Source organism: Micrasema longulum, unplaced genomic scaffold (genome assembly GCF_059751315.1).
Source record: "Micrasema longulum isolate JH-2025_06_02 unplaced genomic scaffold, ASM5975131v1 h1tg001128l, whole genome shotgun sequence".
Taxonomy (NCBI): domain Eukaryota; kingdom Metazoa; phylum Arthropoda; class Insecta; order Trichoptera; family Brachycentridae; genus Micrasema; species Micrasema longulum.
In genome coordinates, this window is record NW_028278316.1 from 69326 (window position 1) to 93449 (window position 24124).

At 32.7% G+C, this 24124-nt stretch overlaps 1 protein-coding gene across 1 annotated transcript in view; it reads left to right on the forward strand.

The window, feature by feature from the left end:
- Positions 1-24124, forward strand: part of LOC148276910 (fatty acid synthase-like) — a 99332-nt gene that overhangs the window by 35928 nt on the left and 39280 nt on the right. The window contains exons 5-13 of the mRNA XM_088233590.1: positions 7661-7864; positions 8862-9142; positions 9232-9374; positions 10400-10603; positions 11667-11856; positions 13949-14105; positions 16047-16216; positions 16297-16448; positions 17608-17791. Coding sequence (XP_088089716.1) covers positions 7661-7864; positions 8862-9142; positions 9232-9374; positions 10400-10603; positions 11667-11856; positions 13949-14105; positions 16047-16216; positions 16297-16448; positions 17608-17791 — 1685 coding nt within the window. The remainder of the gene's footprint in view (positions 1-7660; positions 7865-8861; positions 9143-9231; positions 9375-10399; positions 10604-11666; positions 11857-13948; positions 14106-16046; positions 16217-16296; positions 16449-17607; positions 17792-24124) is intronic.

The window sequence follows — 24124 nt, forward strand, 5'->3', positions numbered from 1 at the left end:
AGGGTCATTTAATACGAGTAATTGAATTAATGAACTTTGAACTTAAAATATAAAACAAATTTTATTTGACATAAAACGGATATTTTTATATCGCGTTAAATAATAATAGATGTTTTAAAGATAATGTAGGTCAAATGTCTACCACAGAGTTGTTTAATTCGAGGTCTAATTTTCATTAGTTCTCTCGTTAGATGGGCAAAGTAGGGTAAAAAAAAAATACTACCCTGGCAACACTAACGAAATGTCCATTTTGGTTCCTTCGACAATCTGACAGATGGAAAAATAATTCAATTTTTAAGTAATGTATTTACTACTTACACATTCATTTGAAAATTACACATGAAATGTGATCCCATTCTGTTTTGTTTAGAGATCCTAGCAGTATTTATACACTTAAAAAGGACACAACACGGCATAGTTGAATTCAAATCAGAATTTGCTTACCAAGCGATGTCTACAAAGAAACTAATGGGTCAAAACGTAAAAGTACTCTTTTAAGAGTAGTTTAGTCGCCTTCTGTTTGATGCTCGTATGCGGTTTCTGGACTATTCTTAATTCTATGATTAAATATTAGCGTTCTTATAATTAACGGAAATATTTCAACTTTAGTGGCCCAGAGGGCTTTTCCAAGTATGGTACATAGATAAAATATATGATGAAAGAAATAAAATATAGCATTTGTAAATTCAAATACACATTCCTACATATAACTGACGTACATAAGATGATATGATTGACATAAATAGTGTAAAACATTTTAATTCGTCATTATTCCAAGTAAGAAAGCCTTTTTTTCAGTTTTGTTAAACTATTACTCAGTTGTGGCGCATGGCGGGTAGAAAAAAAACACTTGTTAAAGAAAAATAAAAGAAATTTTTTGATTAAAAAAAGTATTTGCGTTCTCATGATTAACTCAAATATTTCAACTTTAGTGGCCATTTTCAACGAGTTGTAAATAACTCACGATTAGAAAATAGAAATAAAATTGGGGTAGAGTGAGATTTGAACCTCGGACCTCTGGCCCGTGAGTCCACAACACTAGCCACGGGACCACAACCCGATTCATTTTATTATTTTTAATCTATTTTTATTAGTGTATTTTTAATTTAGTTTTGGTTAGACTGTAAGAAATTGCTAGTGGCAATTAGTCCACCATTTAACTGTACATACCTTTGTTATTATTTTTGTATGTATGACATTGTAAACATTATGGTTAATAAAGTCTTTTTAAAACTTTCCAATGAAGACAACTACATTTTGGAGTTAATATTAACTCCCATAATCCGCCTGAAATAAATTTAACATTTTTTAAATATTTTTTTAAAAATGTATTTTGTGAAAAAAAGGGTTTGTATTAATGTTTTTTTTAACCATTTTCTTAAAATTATAACCGGTTATAAAATACAGGTCCTATGGGATCACTGTGGTGATCACAATAAGCGGATTCTACGTAGCATTTTCTGTTTACTTTTGTTTACTTAACTTTTTGTTTTTATTTTTTTTATCAATTCCTTCAATCTTATTAATCAAATGTCTCCTAAACATACAAAAGTCGCGGTGTTTGTCGATAAAATATACTTTTCTTTTCAATTTGCCATTTTAGCAAACAGCTTTTTTCGCAACTTTTAAATCTTTCACGTTTTTTCCTTTTACAAATTTCAAAGCTTTCACAAGTTGGGAATCACATTAAAAGTATAATATTATTTGCAGCGGATTTTTACGATTCTAGTGACATAACTGTTTTCGTTTATTTTTTTCGGGTTTAAATATGAGCACATACGAAACTGCTCGCAGTTGGCATTACGTCATTTTGACGTCACGCGTTATGAGTCGGCACTGCGCTTCTAATAAACCTTGCGCACAAGTTTAACATCAAAACGTCATATGTGCCGTTTGTCCCACCGGAGGCGAAACGTCTCGTTTACGGATAAATTAAAATATGCATATTTTAAAACTTCGTAGAAAATTTATCCGACGTCGCGCGAAAAAAATATTAACACCGTCACCATCGTAATTTTTTGTTTTATTAAAATCAAATAAATAATAAAAAAAAACATGTAAAGACCCTATTGTTTAACACTAATGACTTAAATTTTTTATTGTTCAATTTGTCAGCAACCCAAAAAATTGCCGGCCATAGAATAACACGTTTTTCAGATTACTAATCAAGTGTTCTGTTGACTAAACTTATAAAGAGTAGTTTCCATTTAAAAAATAATCAATTATACGAAACAAAAATTTGCAGTTATTTTAAATATTATTGTATGTAGAAAATAATCAAAATCCCTGTATTTTTCCTAGTTGGCTTCGTGGTGTAATGGTCCGCGTGTTTGCCTACCATACAAGAGGTCTCGGGTTCGATTCCCGACATGGTTGATATGAAATATTTATTTAAAAGGGTGTTTTCACACCAGAATATTTCATAGTACCTGGACTAGTCCCTAAAACGCAAGACTGATCATACCTTCATGTAACAAACAAATTATCAAGATACGCTGCGATTGGTGTACCAATGCAGTTTCCTATGCACCATTATGTGCGGAATGGGAATGATGATGATGTATTTTTCCACATTATTTTATTTATTATTTTATTTGACACTTCATATACATATACAATATATATATATACATATAAGGGCGGGCATATTACCTTAAGGCAATTTCTTCCTACCTACCCAAACCGTTCAGTTTGAGAAAATTATAAATACATGGACATATTGAATCTTACAATTTTATACAAAAAATAAAAGCAAAGATTAACAAAAATAAATATATAGAAAAAAATAAATTAACACTATACTATGAAGAGAGGAGAGGGGATGGGAAGGAAAGAAGAAGGATAAAGGAACAATCTCAATATTTAGATAGTGACATTTCAATCTTGACTTAAATGTAAATAAAGAAGGGGCGTCTCTAACATTAGTGGGTAGATTATTTCGTGGCTACTACTGTGAAAGAGGAGGCAAGAAAATTAGAGCGATGACAGGGTATTAAAAAGGGTTCTCTCGTTACTAGAACGAAGAGATAGTCCGTGTTTTGAAAGAGGTTGGATGAGCTCTCTCAGATAAACAGGCGAAGTGGGATTATTTAAAATATTGTCAAGAAGTGATAGAATGTGAATGTATCTTCTATGCCTGATACTGAGCCAGTGTAGTTGCGTGCGATACTCGGTTATGTGGTCAAATTAGCGAAGATTAAAGATATAACGAATACAAATATATAGTTTTAACTTATCGAGCAATTCAGAGTTAGCATCTGGATAATATACATCCGCGTAGTCAAGGAGTGGGAGAAGTAAGCTCTGGACTAATGTTTGCTTAACATTAATTGGCAAGAAATTCTGTAATCTTTTAAGTGAGTGCAAACTGCTATAAAGTTTACGACTAACTTCGTTAACCTGATCGTGCCACCTTAAATGCTTATGAATGATAATACCTTGGTTTTTGACTGAAGTAATGAATGGAATTTCTGTAACATTTATTTTAAAAAGAGGAAGTGTGGAAAAATTCTCTCTGATGATGAGTTGATTACAATTTACACAACTAATTTCGGATGTACAGTCACAGTACTAACCATCATATTTCCACGTGACTTTTAATATTTCAAATGTCACATCACAAAGTTACCGCCGAATCAATTAATAATACACATCTTAATCGTCTTCCATAATTATTCGTTATTCCTTCGACTTCTTGGTGGACTATTTTTTCTCGAAACGTGTACTAAGAAAATTGCCGAACGTCCGTTTGGTTTTCGATATACGTTATAATAAATGTGTCAATTCAGGAATAATTTATAAGGAATAAGGACTTACGTTTTCCTTCCTTAACTTGTTCCAGGATAGCGACGATCGTCTTATTAGCACTCCGCGTTATTTAAATCGATCCCGGCACGTTATCTTAGATTGATTTTGAAGAAGCGTTTATTTGTGTTGCTCATTACGATATTACAAGAAGTACTGGTCTTTCTTGACTCGCCGCCGGGGAAGGAAGTGACGTCAGGGACTGTTGGGATCAAAACATGGGCCTCCGGTTTGACACTTGAATTAAAATACACGAATTAGAAACTATAAAACCTAAAACAACTACTCGTATCATAACCACGTAATAATTCATAGATTTTAAGTATTTTTTTTGACGATATTTTGGCTTTATTCTGCGGAACTAAAAGACACGTGATTTACGTGGGAAGAAGCTGAACTGCCGGCTAACGATAGGGTCTCCTGGAGGCATCTGGCGATGTCCACAGTTCCACTTAGAAGAGGATGTAGAAGAATAAATAACGATTCTTTCAACTATTTAATATCAGCATCTCTAAGACTAAATTTTTTAGACTTTGTCTTTTATTGCTTGTCGAATATACTATCCAGAGCCGGGATTACAATAAAAAGCTAAGGACGTCATACCTTCACCGTGACAGTATAGTTGAAGATAAATTCTCCCGAGTGATTACGAAGATACGCTACCGACCCCCCCCCCTACCATCAAGTTTTGGATAGGTACATCGATATGTAAAAGGGAAAGCTTACGCCACGGTACACATATCTACGCAATTAAGTGACAAAGCTTTATTATGACGTCATAGTTGAAAATAAATTCTCCCGAGCGATTACGCAGATACACTACCGACCTCCTACCTTCAAGTTTTGGTGTATCTAAGTACATCGGTCTGTACCGACGGGTATAGTACCTCACAGACACGTATCTACTCATTAACAGTGACAAAAAGTTGGTTTCGTCTAGCAGTTTTTGCTTAAATTACAATTTATTTAACTTTTTTATCGTTTGAGGTGGCCAGTTTTTTTCTTAAAAGCCTATTTCAAATACAAGATAAAAAAAAGTCAATTTTGAAGTCGAACTAAATTCTGACATAACTGTCAGTTTTAAAAACGAAGAGCTAGATGCACAAACAATGTAGCTAGATTCTGCCCTGTTAACATGTAAGAGCATGTACGCGTAAAAATGTTGCCACAATAAAAATTTTTTAGGTATTATTTTTGTTTTTCAGTTTTACTATCTTCAACAAGAGCCATTTTTGTAATCGCTCGGTAGATAAATACAGACGAAAATTAAGCATACCTTCTTGGTAATTATCAAAAATTATGTTCAAACAAGCTTTTTATTAAATTTTGATTTATTGGAGTTTATAATCGCTTTAAAGTGGCCACTTTTTACCACAAAAGCTTATTTAAAATATATTTCATAACTATTTTTAATTTTAATTAAGTAAGTAACGTGGACTAAATTTGGGTCATTCATTGGTTGGATTCGATCATATGACGTCGAGATGACAAATCGGTAGAACATACCGATGTAGATAGCGATAGTACAGAAGTTAAGTGTACCGTCTCGGTATGTACCGATGAAGATAGCCTTTATAATCGCGGCCCAGAAGTTGATTAATTTTGTATGCAAAAAAGAACATTAACATTTATTTGTAGTTAGTCACTCTTTATGATCTTCCACAGTTTACTAAAAGGCTTTTGTGAATATTTTGGAACAATTTGCAGTTATCCATTTGAATATAAAAAATATGGGTACTGTGAGGTGTTTTGAAACGTTTGCAAACTAATCAAAAATGCTGACTTTATTTAAAAACGATCAGAAAATTTTCAGCTTAATAATAAATTAGTCTAGCGCTTGAAATGCCAGTCCAGATATTTTGTAATATTGCAATGAAAAAATAAGTTTGATTACATTTACACCGTTTTTAACATCTAGTCAGCCTCGTAGTTTAGTGATGCATTAGTTTACTATGCTAGAGATTGAAGTTCCCCCCAAGATCGGTCAGAATTTATGAGAAATGCATGGTCTTTGGAGTGGAGCTGGAAGAGCAACTGGTCATCAAAATGTCATCAAGAAGCCAAGGCTTTAAGTACAAATATGATCAGAAATGTGGCGGCGGTGTTCGTTGATTAAGTTATTTAGTGAATTAATAATAATATAGTATCATCAGGAAATAATAAAAGATGGAAAATCTAGAAATCTCCTTCACTTCTTTTTTTATAGTAAAATCCTTGAGTACTGTCGGGAGGATGGCAGTTCCGATTCTTAATTTTCACGTTTACAGATTTCATAAATCGGCACTGATACCTGAAGACAGCGCCTGTATTGTCCACAATAAGTAGGCATAAAATGGGCGCGTAAGATTTTATGCTGGTTAATGCAGGGAGCTCCTACCCCAGTTGGAGATGACAGAATAAAAACAACGTTATGGCGGCCCGTTGTAGTGGTCAAGACGCTTGACTCACGCACGGAAGGTTCCGGGTTCGATTCCCGGTGAGAACACAAAAATTAAATGTGATTTTTCTCAAGCCTGGGTGCTCTGTGATGTAATTCACCACTGTAATTAGGCCTCCTGGCCTGTTGTAGTGCAAAAAAAAATGTAAATGTAAAATGTTATGCTTCATTGTGTTTTATTACATTTATAATAATACTAGCTGACCCGACAGACGTTGTCCTGCCCGAACGTTAGCTTGCCTTGGAAAAATACTTTTTATTGATAAGTAGGTACCTAGGTACTTGTTTGTGATTGAATTCCAAAACTAAAAATTGTTAATATTCTAATATTAAATTTAAGTAGGTACTTGTTTATGGTTGAATTTCAAAACATAAAATAAATATTTTTTCAAATATGGCATTCTTTTTGCAAACGTCAAACTCCGGTCTTCTCACCAACAAAGGGGTGTACGTATGTGGGAATATGATTTTTTTAAATGTATTGAATTTAATATTATTTTAATTTAACCAAAAATCCAGTAAAAAGAAATAAATGGATAGAAATTATAAGGAATTTAAGGGAAAAATCTGATTGAGATCCACAAAAAACAAATGTTGTTTGTAAACATTCAAAAACAATCATTTTTTACAAACTAAAAAACAAAATCTTTCCAGTTTTTTGTCAATGCATTCTCCTCGAATGCAACCCTGGTAGATCGATGAATAAAACATTTATGGTCTTTACTTCTTTTTTACACATTAGATTGAGGATTTTAATATCTACGAACACGCACAGCGCAAAGATCCACCTTTCTCTGAAAACTGCACGTAAATCAGTTAAGTCGTTTAGAGGGAGTTCAGTGACATCACACGTACAGAGGAATTATAAATATATATATATATATATATAAATATAAAGAAGATACACAACCGGCAGTAGAGCGCAACAGTTACTGAATTAACTAAGTGTTTGAATTAAGCATTTAACTAAGTGAATGGTTTACCTGCTGACATCTAAGGGTGCTACTATTTATTAGTAAGTAATTGGGGTCATTTTCTATTTCCCTGTTTGTCAGTAATTTGACATCCGCGCTAGGTAATCAGAAATTTGCATGATTTTGAAAATTTAGATTTGACACATAGGATATGTATGATTCCCCTTTTGCACTGTTTTTAAGACGATAGTAGGTCAGATAATAGGGGCCAATGCCCCATTGGTTTCTGGGTGAGTCTCACGGGTGCGAGTCAACTGCGTGTCAATACTACCTAGCGTAATTATTGTTATCAAATCAATTATTAATTTTAAAAAGTTTAGTGATAGGATATTCCATGACACTGGATTCAACAAATTAACTAAAGGTTTTGGTAATACACTGCAATTGGTTTAGCATTGGTTGCGGATGAGGGAAAAGAAGATTAATTTTAAGAATTCGTGTACAGATGCTCCCGCGCTATGTTGGCCAACCGCATCTCTTACTGGCTGGGGACCACCGGTCCATCCTACACCGTGGACAGCGCCTGCTCCAGCTCGTTGTATGCCCTGGAACACGCCTACAGATGCATCAGGGACGGCCACTGCGACTCCGCCATCGTCGGCGGCTCCAATCTCTGCCTTCATCCTTACGTGTCCCTGCAGTTTTCCAGGTAGAGCGTAACTCATTAATAGCATCGTCAACTCTTTAGTTTCTACCAACATGTACATTTTTGTTGGTTTGAATTGCATTAGTTCAACAAGCTTTGATGCAACGCTTTTAAGCAATCTTGATATTCCACTTAATTTTTCGTCACTTTATGAAGAATTTTAATATGTTTTTTTCAGGTGTATTTGTATTTTGATACTTTTAATTTTTTTAAACTGAATTTGAAAAACATACTCTTTCATGGGTATTCGTTGTTTTTATTGCCGTCGATATAGTAAAGCATCGTTAGGGACGATGTTGTCAATTTTTTTAAAGTACGAAATTAGCAAAAATTTATAAATCTGCTTTCCTTCCATACTCTTTTACTTTTATTTGCTTTTTATATATATTTATAATTTTTATGTTTTTCTTATTATGTATTTTTGTATAATTTAATTTAGTACGTACTTTTATTTGGCATATGATTTATTGCTCCTATTCCTTATATTTCTTACTATAACTGAGTGAATTTCTAGAAAACATAACTCAATTATCATTTCAATTATGCTTTTATATATATATATATATATTCTTTTTCTGATGATTTAAATTATGCTCTTATTTTGTGTTATTTTTTTTTTAATACTACTATATTTTACTATTATTTTGTTGATTTTAATGATACCACTATTTTGTATATTTGATTATGTGTGATTCTTAATATGTATAATTTATATTTTAAAAATTATTTCTGATTATCTTTTTTGCATTGTATTCTTTGGAATTTGATTATTGTGATTCTATGTCATTATAATTTGATCTAATTAATTTTACTATGTATTTTTTTTGTTATTTATTGTGGCTTGACACGGGCATAGCCTAAAAAGCCTTAATAAGTTCATAAATATTTAATTTTGTTATTTTGAATGAATAAGTAAATTTTTAAAAATAAAACAAATAAAATTTTAAAAAAAGAAAACCATGGATAACCCAGATTTTCACTGCCTAATATTAATTTTCAGATTGGGAGTGCTATCTCCCGAGGGCCGTTCTCGCAGTTTCGACAAGAACGCCAACGGCTACGCTCGCGCCGAGGCCATTGTCGTTATTTATCTTCAGAAAGCCAAAGACGCAAAGCGCGTGTACGCCCAGGTGCTGCACGCCAAGACTAACTGTGATGGCTACAAGGAACAGGGCATCACATACCCTGCCGGGAATGTACAGAAAATGCTACTTAGAGAATTCTATCAAGAATGTGGAGTGAATCCTATTGATTTGGAGTTTATTGAAGCACACGGGACAGGTAGATAGTAGATAGGTTACAATGATAGTTTTCAAAGGTTTTTTGTTTTAGCACCGTTGTGCATCTTGAAAATATTAATTATTTTTCAGGTACAAGAGTGGGAGATCCCGAAGAGCTGATGGCTTTAGATGAAATCTTCTGTACGGGCAGAACAGGACCTCTCCTGATTGGAGCCGTCAAGTCTAACTTGGGTCACAGTGAACCTGCCTCTGGATTGTGTTCAATTGCAAAGGTAATTAATTTATCTGGTTTCTATGATTTGATCAAGCATTTGTAGAAACGTGATAAAAAACAAGAATAAAAAAGTTGGTGAAAAGAAAATTAAATTCTAGCGAGATGTTGCGATTTTCATAATTCAATTAAGTTACAATAAAATAAATCAAACAACTTTGTTTTTAACAACAATTTTATATTTTTTTTCAACCGACCGGTTTCAAAGCTACACAAGCTTCTATCTCAAGGTTTACTTAACAAATAAATTCTTTTATATTTTATGTTATTAGTATGCTGCCAATTAACAAATAAGTCAAGTCTTTTTTTATTTAAAGGATGGTTATGTGAGAAGAAAACGTTCGAAACTAGACGGGAGTGGACTAAAAGAAATATAGTTTTATTCAGTTGTTTTTTTTTCTAATAATGAATCGCTTTTTTAATTTCTAAGATTTCTAAGTTGTCTTATTTTAATATTTTATTTTCAACATGAAGAACATTCAATCCAGTGCCATAATTGAAATTATGATTATTTTCTATCAGATGGTTTGCGAATTCAGAAAAATGATTATTATTTCGGCACCTTAAGTTTTCTTTTACTCTTATATTAAAGTTTATTTTAGTTTTGCCAGCGTAGATCGAATCGCAATCATTACAATTGAATTGGAATATGACAGATTTATTATATTTATGGACTTTGTCATAGTGATTTTTTAACAATGTTCCTAAGTTATTAGTTGTGTAGAATGCAGGTGTAATGTATGGTGGTAGGGAATTAGATAATTATTTAGAAAAATTGTCATTCATAAATCCGCCTCCATTGTTTGGGTTTGCTTTATTAATGGTGGGAGTAGAATATACATATTTATTGATACAAATATAAAATTAATATCTAATTAAGTTAGATAATTTGCCAGGGTACAGACCAGAGTAAATACAGATGATACAATACAAACAAAAATAATGTAGGTAGAAATTCTTGAATCAAGGTGACTGTTTTATTTATTTTTAATTTACTTATTGATTATTTTTCATTGTTTTGTTTAGATGTGCATCGCCTATGACACCGGATACTTGCCACCGAACTTGCACTACGAGAGTCCTCGCGAGGGAGTGGTCGGTCTGTATGAGGGCCGCATGAAAGTAGTCTGCGAGAAGACCGCCTGGAACAAGGGCATGACTGGAGTCAACAGCTTCGGCTTCGGGGGAGCTAATGCCCACGTACTGCTCAAGAAGTTTGGAAAGGAAAAGGTTTGTGTAAAGCACCGAATAAACAACAGTAAACTTCTCGTCTAGGGATTGAATTTTGTTCTGAAGTTTCGAATAACTCTTGTTGAATGTACCTTCGATTCTTCGAACTTAGCTGGCGTTATTTGTATTAAGTTGAATGATGATTTGCGAGCTTTTTCAAACCAATTTTTTCAAATTTTAAAATCCTCAATTTACATTTACTCCACTAAAGTCTTGACATTCAAAAATATTTTAACTATAGATGACTATTTAAGATGTAGCGAATTTCTTTACATGGATCAAATTTGGTTTCTGACTAATGACTACTAAATCTGACCACTAGGACTTTATGTCATTAGATAAAGTTGAATAATAATAAATCCATAGACAAGTTATTGTCACTGTGCGTCATTATATAGATGAACCAGAATTATTATCATTCTTCAAAATTTTTAAAAGTATCTTAAAAAATACTGCCTCATTATAATACTGGTAAGCATTTACAATCTTTAAATTTGTTACAACAGAGAGGTAAAACATTTTTAAGGAGAGAATATGGGAGTCTAGGCATTTACAGGGCTTATGACCTGTCATTGGCTGGTTTAAGTGGCCACTTTACACACTGTGTAACATTCCCCATTCTGCCTATGTTTGAACATCCATATTTACTCAACTCTTCCATCTGTTGACTTTTGTGAAGTAAAAAAGCTGAAACCTTTATCATGTGCGTGAGATTCATCCGGCTGAACCAATTCACCTACTAGGCAACGCCTGAAAACAATTTACCAGGTAGTTAATTCAACAATGTTTTGAGTAAGTCCAAATGCTTGCAGACTGGCTTGAATTTTTATCTAGGGGGTTGTTCATATTTATATTTGTTGCAACAGAGGGGGAAAACATCTTTGAGAAGGGAATATGGACATATTCCATTCCCAAAAATGTTTTCCGTCTCTGCAACAAACTGAAATATGAACATCTCCCTAGGGAGAAAATCAAGCCAGTCTGCAAGCATTTGGACATACTCAAAACATTGTTGAATTTACAATATTGTAAAGCAAAAACTTTTTATTTGTTATTTTTCCAGGTTAACCAAGGTCAGCCGGACGACAGCTTACCACGTCTAGTTTGCGTGTCGGGAAGAACTGAACCTGCGGTGAACAAAATCCTGGACGACTTGGAGTCCAGGAGTGTTGATGTGGAGCAAATTACTTTGCTTCATGGAATACACGAGTATGATATCTCGGGACACGTTTTCCGAGGATTCACACTTCTAAGTAAGTTCTACAAACAAATTTCAACTAGCGTAGTTATTACCGTCAAACATGACAATTTGGCCCAGCCATGACAATTTTGCCCACCGCCAAAATCCTCAACAAAATCAAGTTTTAAAGTAAGAAAAGTTTACTGGTATCATTAAAATTACATTTGGTAAGTGTATTTTGATAGTTCCATGGCAAAACTCTACTATGTGGTCCCTTTTTAAAAAATTTCCACAAGTAATGTTAAAAGATTCCAACAAACAATTTTAAGAGTCACTTACTTCAAACTGCATATTCCTAAAGAATAAATAAACTACATGTCATTGTTTAGTTCTTTGATGAACACTTGACCAATTTACTACTATAGTCTATTTTTTATAAATGTATTGATATTATTTTAACTTTGCTGGAATTCCTCTCGTCCATGCGCTTTGTAGCTGCACGATGATTGGTTATCTAGCTTTCATATATCAACTTTAAAATACCTAAATCTTGTAAATGGGGTCTAGAATTCCAACCGTCTATGCGCTTAGTAGCTGCAAGACGTGTTGTAATCTTACTCCTTTTTATTATTCATATTTTTATTATTTTTTAATACACTGAATTTATTTGTAAATTTTTAAAATGTGTAAATGGGTGCTAAATTTCTAACTGTCTATGCGCTCTGTAGCTGCAAGTCGTAATGGGATATTTATTAATTGTACAGCGCCCTTGAGGTGATTTTCACAAAAATGGCGCTATATAAATTATCCAACTATATAAAACTAAATATTTAGTTTACTGCCAGCTTCAGTTGATCACTTGAAATTTGAAGTTAAACTTGAAGATCTGTTTGTGTATATCTACAAATATTGTCTAAACTTTTGTTGTTGCGGAGTTTGTGTTGAAAGGAGGCAAGTAAGTTTTATATATTTCATTGTATACATAATAAAGACGCTATAGAACGTATTGTTGTATATTTATTTGAACAAACACAAAAAAAATCCAATTATGTGCCAACCCTGGCCCACAAATCCACATTGTATAGAAAAATTGAGGAAATAGTTGACAATTTTGCCCACCGGTTTTTTTCATTGATTTTATAATGGTGATGCCTCAATGATGCTATTGTTTAAACATAAAAAGGTTGTTTCGCCTAAAAAGTAATAATAAACCATATGATAAGGATGATAAAACCAAAAACAACAGTTAATTACCAAGTGGGCAAAATTGTCAACAAGTGGAGATAATTTTGCCCCGCATGTTTTGTCTTCTAAAATTGCATAAATAAAAAAAATGCTCAGAATAATTAGTATCACTAATCAACAAAGTGGATAGGAGTAGTCCCATACAAAAAAATATGATATTGTAAAAGTTTGTTAAAACTGGGCAAAATTGTCACGTTTGACAGTATCCTTCTTGCCATAAATTTAATTATATACACGAATATAAATTTACTTTGACTTTCTAACTATAGTCCTTAAAATGTAACATGATTAGAAAGACAGTTGTCAGAAAAAGTGACGACATAACTTTGTAGTAACGTCAAAGGAGTTATTTATATTGACACACGAAAAATCATTTGGGTCTGGCGTGATAATTTATATTTTATTACAATGCTTAAAACATAAATCAACATTAATATGTAAAATCAGCTTTAAAACTAAAAAAAAACTAAAATAAACCTAATTATTAACGACGTTCTTACAAGGTTACATCATTTTGCAAAAACGTTAGAGATAGGACAAATTGATCAATGTAAGTTGATCGAATAAAAAAAATATTCGTTTGATGTTGTTCGTGAAAAAAGTATAAATGTCTCATTTTTTTGGTGAACAATTATGTTAAATACACTAAAATACGCGTGTTTTTTTGTTTTTTATATCAATTTTCGGAAACGGAGTTTCATGATTGCATGAAATAACTGTTAAAATCGATTTGATCAGTGATCAGTAATTTCCATCACTAATAAAATTAGTTTGACAGCTGTCATCCTAATCAAGCTATATTTTAAGGACTATAGGGTGAGTAAGGGATGAGTAAGTGAGTGGTCCCTGTTCTAAGGGAGTGTGAGTACAAACTTAATCCAATAATTAATTCATTTAGGTTATTGATGTTTTTTCAATAGGATGTCATTCTGATGTCCTGCGAGTATCCAGAGAAGCGCAATACTTCCCTGGAGTCAAGAGACCGATCTGGTTCGTCTTCAGCGGAATGGGCTCCCAGTGGTCTGGTATGGGAACACAGCTCATGAAGATTCCTATTTTCGCAGCGGCCGTTGATAGGTAATGTAAAGAATCCTAAAGGTATTACGGTAACAACTCCATTCACAAAGAATCCTTTATAAGGCCCTGTCCCTGTTTGTCCTCGAATTACAAATTACTTCGGAGAGCGAACATTAAATTGCGTTGTTCCAAGATTGTTCAATGATCTCCCACAAACTATAATTAACATGAAATATTTTCAAATAAAAAAAAGACTGAATACATATCTTCTAGATACTTTACAATGCCCGTTTATAAATAAAATTTGTAAAATATAAATCAAATAAATGTAATATAAACCGGTCATAAAAATAAATAAAAAAATGTGTACCACCGAAAAGTCTTTAGACTTAGTGGGTATATGCATATTCTGTTGTTGATAATAATATTTTTTACGCCTTTTGAAAAGTTTGTCAGAGTCTTGTTTTGTTTTGTCTGGTAGTTTATTGTATAATTTCAGTCCCTGATTTATTAGTCTCGATTGTCCTTATCTTGTTTTAAAATGTTGCATGTGATATTGTTCTGATATTCTTGTATTTATGTCCATGTTTATTACAATTTTTTTCAAGTATTAGTTCTTTGTCTACAATAATATCAGTGGCTAACTTATGAATAAATTTTAAAGATTCTAGTTGAAAAGTTCATTAACATTTGATTATTTAGTTATTTTAAAGAGTTCTTTAGTTGGTGTTAGATAGATGGTGGTCATATACTAGCTCCTATATTTTATTTTGCTGCCGTTGTAGTTTACTTATGTCATTTTGGTTTCCTGTTTCCCATAGTTGTAGCTTGTAGCATACAACATATTTTAGATTTGACGTAGGCTTCAAACAAAATATTTTTTTCTGTTTTTTTTTTTTAAATTTGTTTTATTAATTTATTTATTTTATTTTATATTTTTTTTGCATAATATAAGTATAAATATTTAATGACAGGGAATCTATATAAAACTATTGAATAGAAAATGAAAACGGAGCATTCCCTGTTTTTTTATATATATTTTTAAAATATTTATTTATAAATCATACAACACAAAGTATTCTACAAGTATAATACGTTAAATTACATTCCCAGGAGTTACAACAACTCAATTTGGGACATAAATAATATTAACATTTAGAAAATAACACATATTGAGAACAACAAAGAAACAAAGCAAGTTTAGCACCTTTATAACTAAATATAGCACAACAATATATACGCCAAAAACCTTTTTTTACACAAGCAGAATTAATATATTTAAAAAAAACGCTTTTAAGAGTAAAAGAAAGTAGAGTATCTACTAAGGGAGATAAGGTCATTAACATCACATGCCATGCAGATGATGCTGCCATAGTGATGATGAGAACACATCCATCTCAGTTAGTAAACATCTGGATGCCTAAGAAGTGTCGTATAGTACAATGAACACATGATTATTGGAAACATAATTCGGATATACAAAACGTGTGTCAGGCCAAATCATGGTGTAGACAACAGAGGCGAGGATAGATAGAGAGAAAATAAAAAATACAAAAAACCAAGTAGAAAAACTAAACAGAAAAACTAAGTTCAGGATAGTCTCCATCTAACGTGGCTTAGCCTGTTCTAAGATGGAGATTTTTTATCTTTGAAAGTAAAGGTAGTTCTATACTAATATTACAACAACAAAAACTAAAACTACTTAATTATAAATGCCTAGCTAATCAAATGTAAGAAATTAATAATCGTTATTATACAGATATAAAGAATATATATGTACTAAGAATACATGTTACTTGAGCATAAATAATATAGTATAATATATAATAAAAAACAAATATAAAGTAATGAAATACATAAAAATTTAAATAATATGTGTACCAATTATACGAAGTACTACGTTTATTAATCTACATATATTTTTAAAAAACATCTCTCGGTACACTAATTACGCCTTGAATTCTTTCGAATACGTTATCTGATTTTTTTTCTGTTCCACAGGTGCCACAAAGCACTGAAGCCAAAAGGAATTGACATTGTTAAAATTATCACAGACCCTGACCCGAAAATGTTTGACAATATCCTACATTCCTTCGTGGGTATTGCTGCTGTTCAAATTGGATTGTGTGATATTCTCAAAGCTATTGGCATTGAACCTGATCACATTATTGGTAAGCCATCTCAGTTGTGCAACAGTATTTTATGTTCATTCCTCGCGTGTGCTCTTATCATTGATTTTTCTCACCTATAGGCCACAGTGTAGGAGAGTTGGGATGCGCTTACGCCGATGGTTGCTTCACCGCAGAGCAAATGATCCTCTCGGCCTACTCCAGAGGTCTGGCTAGCATTGAAACAACCTTGATCAAAGGATCCATGGCAGCTATAGGACTTGGATATCAGCAGGTCAGTTCGACAACGAAAAGAATATGACTTAATACAGCCATATTTTTGCCATTTCGAACAGAAAGCTCATGTAAATTTGATTTTCGCTCTGCTCTACGAAAGTTTATTTATTTATTGAACACTTTATATACACATACTGGATGTATGTAAAGTGACTAAATGTAATATAATTTATAGAAATATATAGGACTGGATCTTCCTTAGAGGAGGGGTATTTGATTGAGAAACTCTTTGATGATTTTTCAAATATTTGAGTTCGGTTTTATTGTAATTTTATTTTTAATTCTTTCATATATTTTTTTATTTCATGTTTCTTTTTATATTTGATTTGCCATGTATTTTTTTATGAAATTTTTTTCCTACGAGTATGCAGTATATATGGTAATATTTACTGTTAAAGTTTTATACATATATTCGTCCAACTCAACACAGGACTTAGGTTCTAGGGAGTTTGAGACTTGTAGCTCAATAAATGTTTAAATGAATTTATTGTAAATAAATAAATACAATCTATATACATATAAGGGCGGGCATATTGCCTTTAGGCAATTTCTTCCTACCTACCCAAACCGTTCAGTTTGAGAAAATTACAGGTACATGGACATGTTGAATCTTATGATTTTATAAAAAATTAAAAACAAAAATAACTTTAAAAAAATATATAAAAAAATTAACACTACTACGAAGAAGGGAGATGGGATAGGAAGGAAAGAAGAAGGAAAAAGGAACTACTTACATATTTGGATAGTGACATTTTAATATTGACTTAAATGTAAATAAAGTAGTGGCGTCTCTAATATTAGTGGGTAGATTATCCCACAATCGAGCAGCTACGACTGTGAAAAATTGGAAAATTGGAGCGATGAAAGGGTATTAGAAGAGTTCTCTCGTTACTTGTACGAGGATATAGTCCGTGTTGTGATAGAGGTTGGAAAAGCTCTCTCAGATAAACAGGGGAAGTGGGATTATTTAAAATATTGTGAAGAAGTGATAGAATGTGAATGTTTCTTCTTTGCCTGATACTGAGCCAGTGTAGTTGCGTGCGATATTCGGTTATGTGGTCGAATTTGCGAAGATCAAAGATATAACGTAAACAAAGTTCTCCTCTATTTAAGATTTATTGTATTTGGCATTTTTAGTTTACAATACATGTTTCCAGGTGAAAGATTTATGCCCGCCAGATATTGAAGTAGCTTGCCATAATGGTCCAGACTCTTGCACCGTCTCTGGCCCCGCGGACTCGATGAAGGGATTTGTGGCCCAGCTGCAGGCCAGGGGAGTATTCGCCAAGGAAGTTCCATGCTCCAATATCGCCTACCACTCGAGATACATTGCAGAAGCTGGTAAGTTATTTACTTTACATAACATTAGCGTTAGTTTACCATTTTGTCAATGGAAGAGATACAAAAAATACTAAATAAGACTAGAAGTTATACTATTTGTTGTTTTTGGCAGACAGATGATGCGATACATTTTTTTCTGCTATATTCTTCTTCGATATGATTTTTTTTTGTTTGCACCACAACACGCCAGGAGGCCTAATTACAGTGGCAAATTACATCACAGAATACCCAGGCATGAGAAAAATCACATTTAATTTTTGTATTTTCACCGGGAATCGAACCCGGAACTTTACGTGTGTGAGTCAAGCGTCTTGACCATTACACTACGGAGACCGCCAATTGATTTATATTTAATTTCCTAAACTTTGCAAAGAAATTAAAATTTCTAGCGTGTAATCGAATTCAGAGAAACTTTCAAGATAAAATATTTTCCAGTGGTCAAACTGCTTCAAATCATACAAACTCGTGCGTATTTTGTAGATTGTCGGGGTACTAAATTATTAATTATTCATTAATTAAGCGTTCTTATACATTAAAATTTGAATAAATTTAGGACATTATAATAAAATTTCAGTCAGAATTAATGTATTTTAAAAGAACTCATTTAACTTTTTAAAAGATTCGTCTTAAATATCAAAAATCTTCTCAATAAGATAATGAAATGATCCTTGAATCGTTCTCGAATCTCGCGAAATCTAGATTAAGACATTCCACAAAACTTGACATTTACATTTAACTAAGTCGCCAAACTTTAGCTAATGGAAATTGAATTAATGATCTTCAGTCGGATATGTTTTAAGTTCATAAAATAATTCGTTTACAAAATTGACAGAAAACACTTGCTTCACGAAGGATGAGGTAATCTAATTACCTAAAAATGCGGTGAAGGACTTAAAACATAATTAAATAACTCTAAAGGATCACTGCTAGGTTAATCCATTATTTGGTAAGAACAGGGTGAGGGGAAGGACTAATCGATAGCACTTTACAGTAAAACAACGCAGGAGTTTCTAATTTTTTGGTGGGTATGTGTATTTTACATTGTACAATACATGTGACCAAAAAATATGCATCTACAACAAATTTGAATTGAATATCTAACTTGTGAATATATTTTCTAACTTTTAACTTTTCTAACTACTTCCACACCTTTTTTTGTATATTTTGGGTTATATTTATATTTGAGTTATATTATATTGTATGCAAGAACTGAACGATTTAAGAATGGGGGCAAAAATTTGTGGTATAACTGTTAACTGTCTTCTGTATGCGGATGATGAAAGAGGACCCGCAATCCTTGGTAACAAAAGTCTACGATGTATGCAAGAAAAGTTTCTAAAATTTTATCACTTATTAATTTTAGAGTCCCAGTAAAGCTAGGGTTTCCTAGGACAGCGGCGCCCGTATCTTAACGGCCGTAGTGAACGGTGATGCGGTAGGCAGCCGTCGTAGTGGTGAATAGAGAGTGGTTTTATTCTTTAACGGTGTTATCAACACCATTTTTATAGGAAACCACTTTCTAGTCACCGTTACGATGGCTGTCAACAGCATCACTGTTCACTACGGCCGTTAAAATACGGGCACCGCTGTCCTAGGAAACCCTAGCTCAACGCAGACCAGAAACCAATCTCTTTAAAATGTCTAAATGTTCCAATCTTTTCCAAATTCATTTGTAAATAGAACCTGCAATATGTGTAATCAGAAATTAAATTGTATTGATATTAATAGCATATCTTTAACTTCCTTTAAAAGTGAAATTTTCAAAAATAATTCAAGTTTTGATGTTGCGCCTTGAATCTGCAGCCTATATTATGCAGGTTATGTGCAGTTCTGTATGTAGGCACATTATAAATGTACACTGTATGGTCAACTATATTTGTATTAGGTATATATTATAATGTGCAACTGTGTGACATTATATTCAAAAGTAGATATATTTTGAATAATATGTATTACATTTACATTTCTAGTAATATTATAAGTTTTGTATGATTAGTTATTTTATGTTATGTATAATTTTCATGTGACAACATTTACAATTTACAAAAACGGCGTGATGGTTTGTTTCTTGTTTTTATTTGTGAAAGTTTTAGTCCCAACAATTATGTATGGAAGTGAAACATGGAACTAGCAGAAGAAGGATGAAAGCTGAGTGAACACGATTGAAATGCGATCTCTTAGACGAATGTATGGGAAATCAATGTACGACAGGGTTACAAATGATGAAATCGGGCGAGAGTGTAAATCTGAGCCAAGTTTAATTGATAAGATTAATAAAGGGTCTCTGAGATGGTTTGGTCACGTGGAACGAATGGACGACAAACGAATGGTAAAACAAGTATATATGGCGAAAATGAACGGCAACGTGAGACGAGAACGACCAAGGAAGACGTGGCATGATCAGATAAACCAGAATCTTAAGTCTGGTCATGTCAAAAGCAGACAGAACCGAAGGGCATGTATGACAAGATGTATGAATGTGGAAGAAGCTAGGAATGTGTGCCAGGATAGACGTGTGTGGCGGTCCGTTCTCTCTGCCTACCCCTAGTAGTAGCAGTAATTTTCAAATCTCATTTTTTTTTTCCTTAAACATGATAAAATATGTTTTTGTAAAGTTTGTTTGTTTAAATGTAGGAAGTGAAAAAAAAAATTAAATCATATTTTGTATCGCGTCCGGATTCGGACCGGTTATGTCCGCGGGCCGCGGTTCGGAGCCCCCGAAATAAGGGATGGAGTTTGAGTAATGAGAGAGGGTGACACGGGGATGGCTGAACAGGAACCAAATTAGGTGTTTTATTACGTGTAAGTGGGACGCGGTGACTGGTGATTGGTGACTGGGACTGGTGACAATCTGGTGACGAGTAGAGTACTTGCGACTTGAACGAAGGCCTGGGTGACTTGCGAACTGAAAGGTAGTAACTAATGTGAAACTTTTGAATTAACTAACTGGGTAAATGCGCTCGAACGTTAATTAGCATATGTTAATAAAAAACATTTCAGTTTGTTATCAAACATTTACGGCGGAAGTTCGTTGTAATAATCTTTATATATATAACTCCTCTGTACGTGTGATGTCACTGAACTCCTCCTAAACGGCTTAACCGATTTACGTGCGGTTTTCAGAGAAATATAGATCTTTGCGCTATGCGTGTCCGTAGATGTTAAAATCTTCAATCTAATATGTAAAAAAGAAGTAAGGAGCATAAATATTTTATTCATTGATCTACCAGGGTTGCATTCGAGGATAATGCGTTTCTAATTAAAATTTAAAGCTGTTGTTTTTTGTTCATAAAAAAAGATTTTTTTTTAATGTTTACAAACATCATTTGTTTTTTGCGGATTTCAATCAGATTCTTTCCTTAAATTCCTTATAATTTCTACCCATTTATTTCTTTTTCCTAGATTTTTGGTAATACTAAAATAATATCAAATTCGATACCTACGTAAGTACACCCCTCTGTTGGTGAGAAGACCGGAGTTTGACGTTTGCAAAAAGAATGCCATATTTGAAAAAATACTTATTTTATGTTTTGGAATTCAACCATTAACAAGTACCTGGGGGTACCTACTTAAATAAAATATTTGAATATTGACAAGTTTTAGTTTTGGAATTTAATCACAAACAAGTATTTAGGTACGTACTTATCAACGAAAAGTCTTTTTTCAACCTAATAGCGGGCAAGCCAACGTTCGGGGAGGACAACGTCTGACGGGTCCGCTAGTTAATTATAGAAATTTAATAAAAGACTACTGATACTTAAATCCACAATTTTGATATGGCCGGTCAACGATTTCGTCGCTTTCACGACCTGTATTATAATACAGTTAAATGTATTAAAAAGGTATCCGATGTGTAAAAGATTGGATAGATAATAATTTACTCACCTTAAATATTTTTAAAAAAACTAAATTCATCTGCTTCTGTATCACAAAATAAAAATAGAACCTAAAATTGAAAATATGTGAAAAAATGTAGTTGTTTAAACGTAGGTAGAATGGTGAATGTAACGCAGTGTTAAAAGTGGCCACATAAACCAGATAATGACAGGTCATAAGTACTGTAAATACCTAGGCCTCCATTTTCCCTTATCAAGAATGTTTTCTTTCTCAGTCGCAACGAATTCAGAATTTAATTATGTTTGTTGGAAGATCCTATTTAAAAAGTGTGTCGGGGTAACAAGGGTACAAGAGGTTTTTGTATTTTTTTTTTATTTATTCAGAAAAACAACAATACAAAAGAATATATCCAATATTAAAAAAAAAAAACATAAAATAAAGCCAAATCAGTTTTCCACATAAATGCAATTTTAAAAATCCAGTTCTGTTAGTTTTTGTGTGCGAGGATGCGTGCGTGTGGTTTTGGTAGGTATGTGAATATTCACATAATATGTTTGTGAGTGTATATGGGTGTCAGGGTGGGTTTATGGACAGGGTAAGTGTGTGTTTGATATGAGTGAATAGAAACAACTTAAATAAATAATGTAGAAAATTTATATGTCATTTTCATATTTCTTTTAAATATATTATCATATATATATAATTCCTCTGTACGTGTCATGTCACCGAACTCCTCCTAAACGGCTTAACCGATTTACGTGCGGTTTTCGGAGAAATATAGGTCTTTGCGCTCTGCGTGTTTGCAGGTATTAAAATCTTCAATATTATATGTAAAAAATAAGTAACGGTTTTATACATCGATCTACCAGGATTGCAATCAAGAAGAATGCATTTGCAAAAAAATGGAAAGATGTTGTTTTTTAGTGTATAAAAAAGTTTAGTTTTGAATGTTTACTAACAGCATTTGTTTTTTGTTGATCTCAATCAGTTTTTTTTCCTGAAATTCCTTATAATTTCCATCCATTTATTTATTTTTATTGGATTTTTGGTAATACTAAAATAATATTGAATACAATACATTTTTCAAAATTGTATTCTTACAAAAGTACACCGATTTGTTGGTGAGAAGACCGGAGCTCGACGTTTACAAAAAAAATGCCATATTTGAAAAAATATTTATTTTATGTTTTGGAATTCAAACAAGTACCTAGGTACCTACTTATCAATAAAAAGTATTTTTCCAAGGCAAGCTAACGTTCGGGCAGGACAACGTCTGTCGGGTCAGCTAGTATTATTATAAATGTAATAAAACACAATGAAGCATAACATTTTACATTTATATATTTTTTTTTGAACTACAACAGGCCAGGAGGCCTAATTAAAGTGGTGAATTACATCACAGAGCACCCAGGCTTGAGAAAAATCACATTTTATTTTTGTGTTCTCACCGGGAATCGAACCCGGAACCTTCCGTGCGTGAGTCAAAACATTTTTATATCCAATTTTCCGTAACACTGAACTTCTTCAGTGTAATTTATGCGAAAGGACCCAAACTGGCATAAAAAATAATACACTTAAAATTATGGAAGTGCCAATTGGCCAGTGAGTGGCCAGTGAGTATCCACAAATAAATTTAAAAAAAACGTAATATGTTTTTTTAACAATATATTTTGTATTTATTTTCTTGTCAGATAATTGAATAAATAACTGCATGATTGAAGTAAACCTCGGTAACTCCAAAAATAATGAAAAAAAAAAATACATATTACCATATCAAAATCCTTATTTTCTTCCTATGGTTAAGAATAGTAAGGAAACATAGATTACTCCCTAAGATTTTTTAAATGTGTATAAATATATTTTAATAATGTGTAATGTGTATCAATATATTTTAGAAAACACTTGCCTCTTGAAAACAAAGCATCTCATTGAAAAATACAAAATGTTTGAAGTATGAAAAATCATTAATTTGTCTCTCATGAAAAGTTGGGAGATGCGGTAGTTTACCTCTCGTATACAGAAAATATAAAAAAACAAACTTTGATGGATATTTCAGTAGGCAAATATTATTGTAATATTCTTATTAAAAAAATTAAATGTTAACTGTCTTCTGTATGCGGATGATGCCGTGCTTCTTGCTAGCAGCAAAGAAAACCTACAATTCTTGGTTACAAAAGTCTACGATGTATACAAGAAAAGCGGTTTGCTTATGAATGTTGATAAATCAAAAGTGATGGTTTTTGAAAGGGATGAAAATATAACTAAATGTGAGATCAGTGTAAACGGAGATATTCTGAATCAGGTAGAAGAATTTGTGTACCTGGGAAGTATATTTACTAGGGACGGAAAGGCCGAGAAAGATATTGAAAGGAGGGTGAGTGCCGAATTTCACCGGTGTAAACATGAAAAATATTTCAAAACTGATATTTTAATTTCTTTATTTATCATGTCATTTTTGCATTTACCTGGCGGTCGGCAAGCCAAATGTCAAGAAAA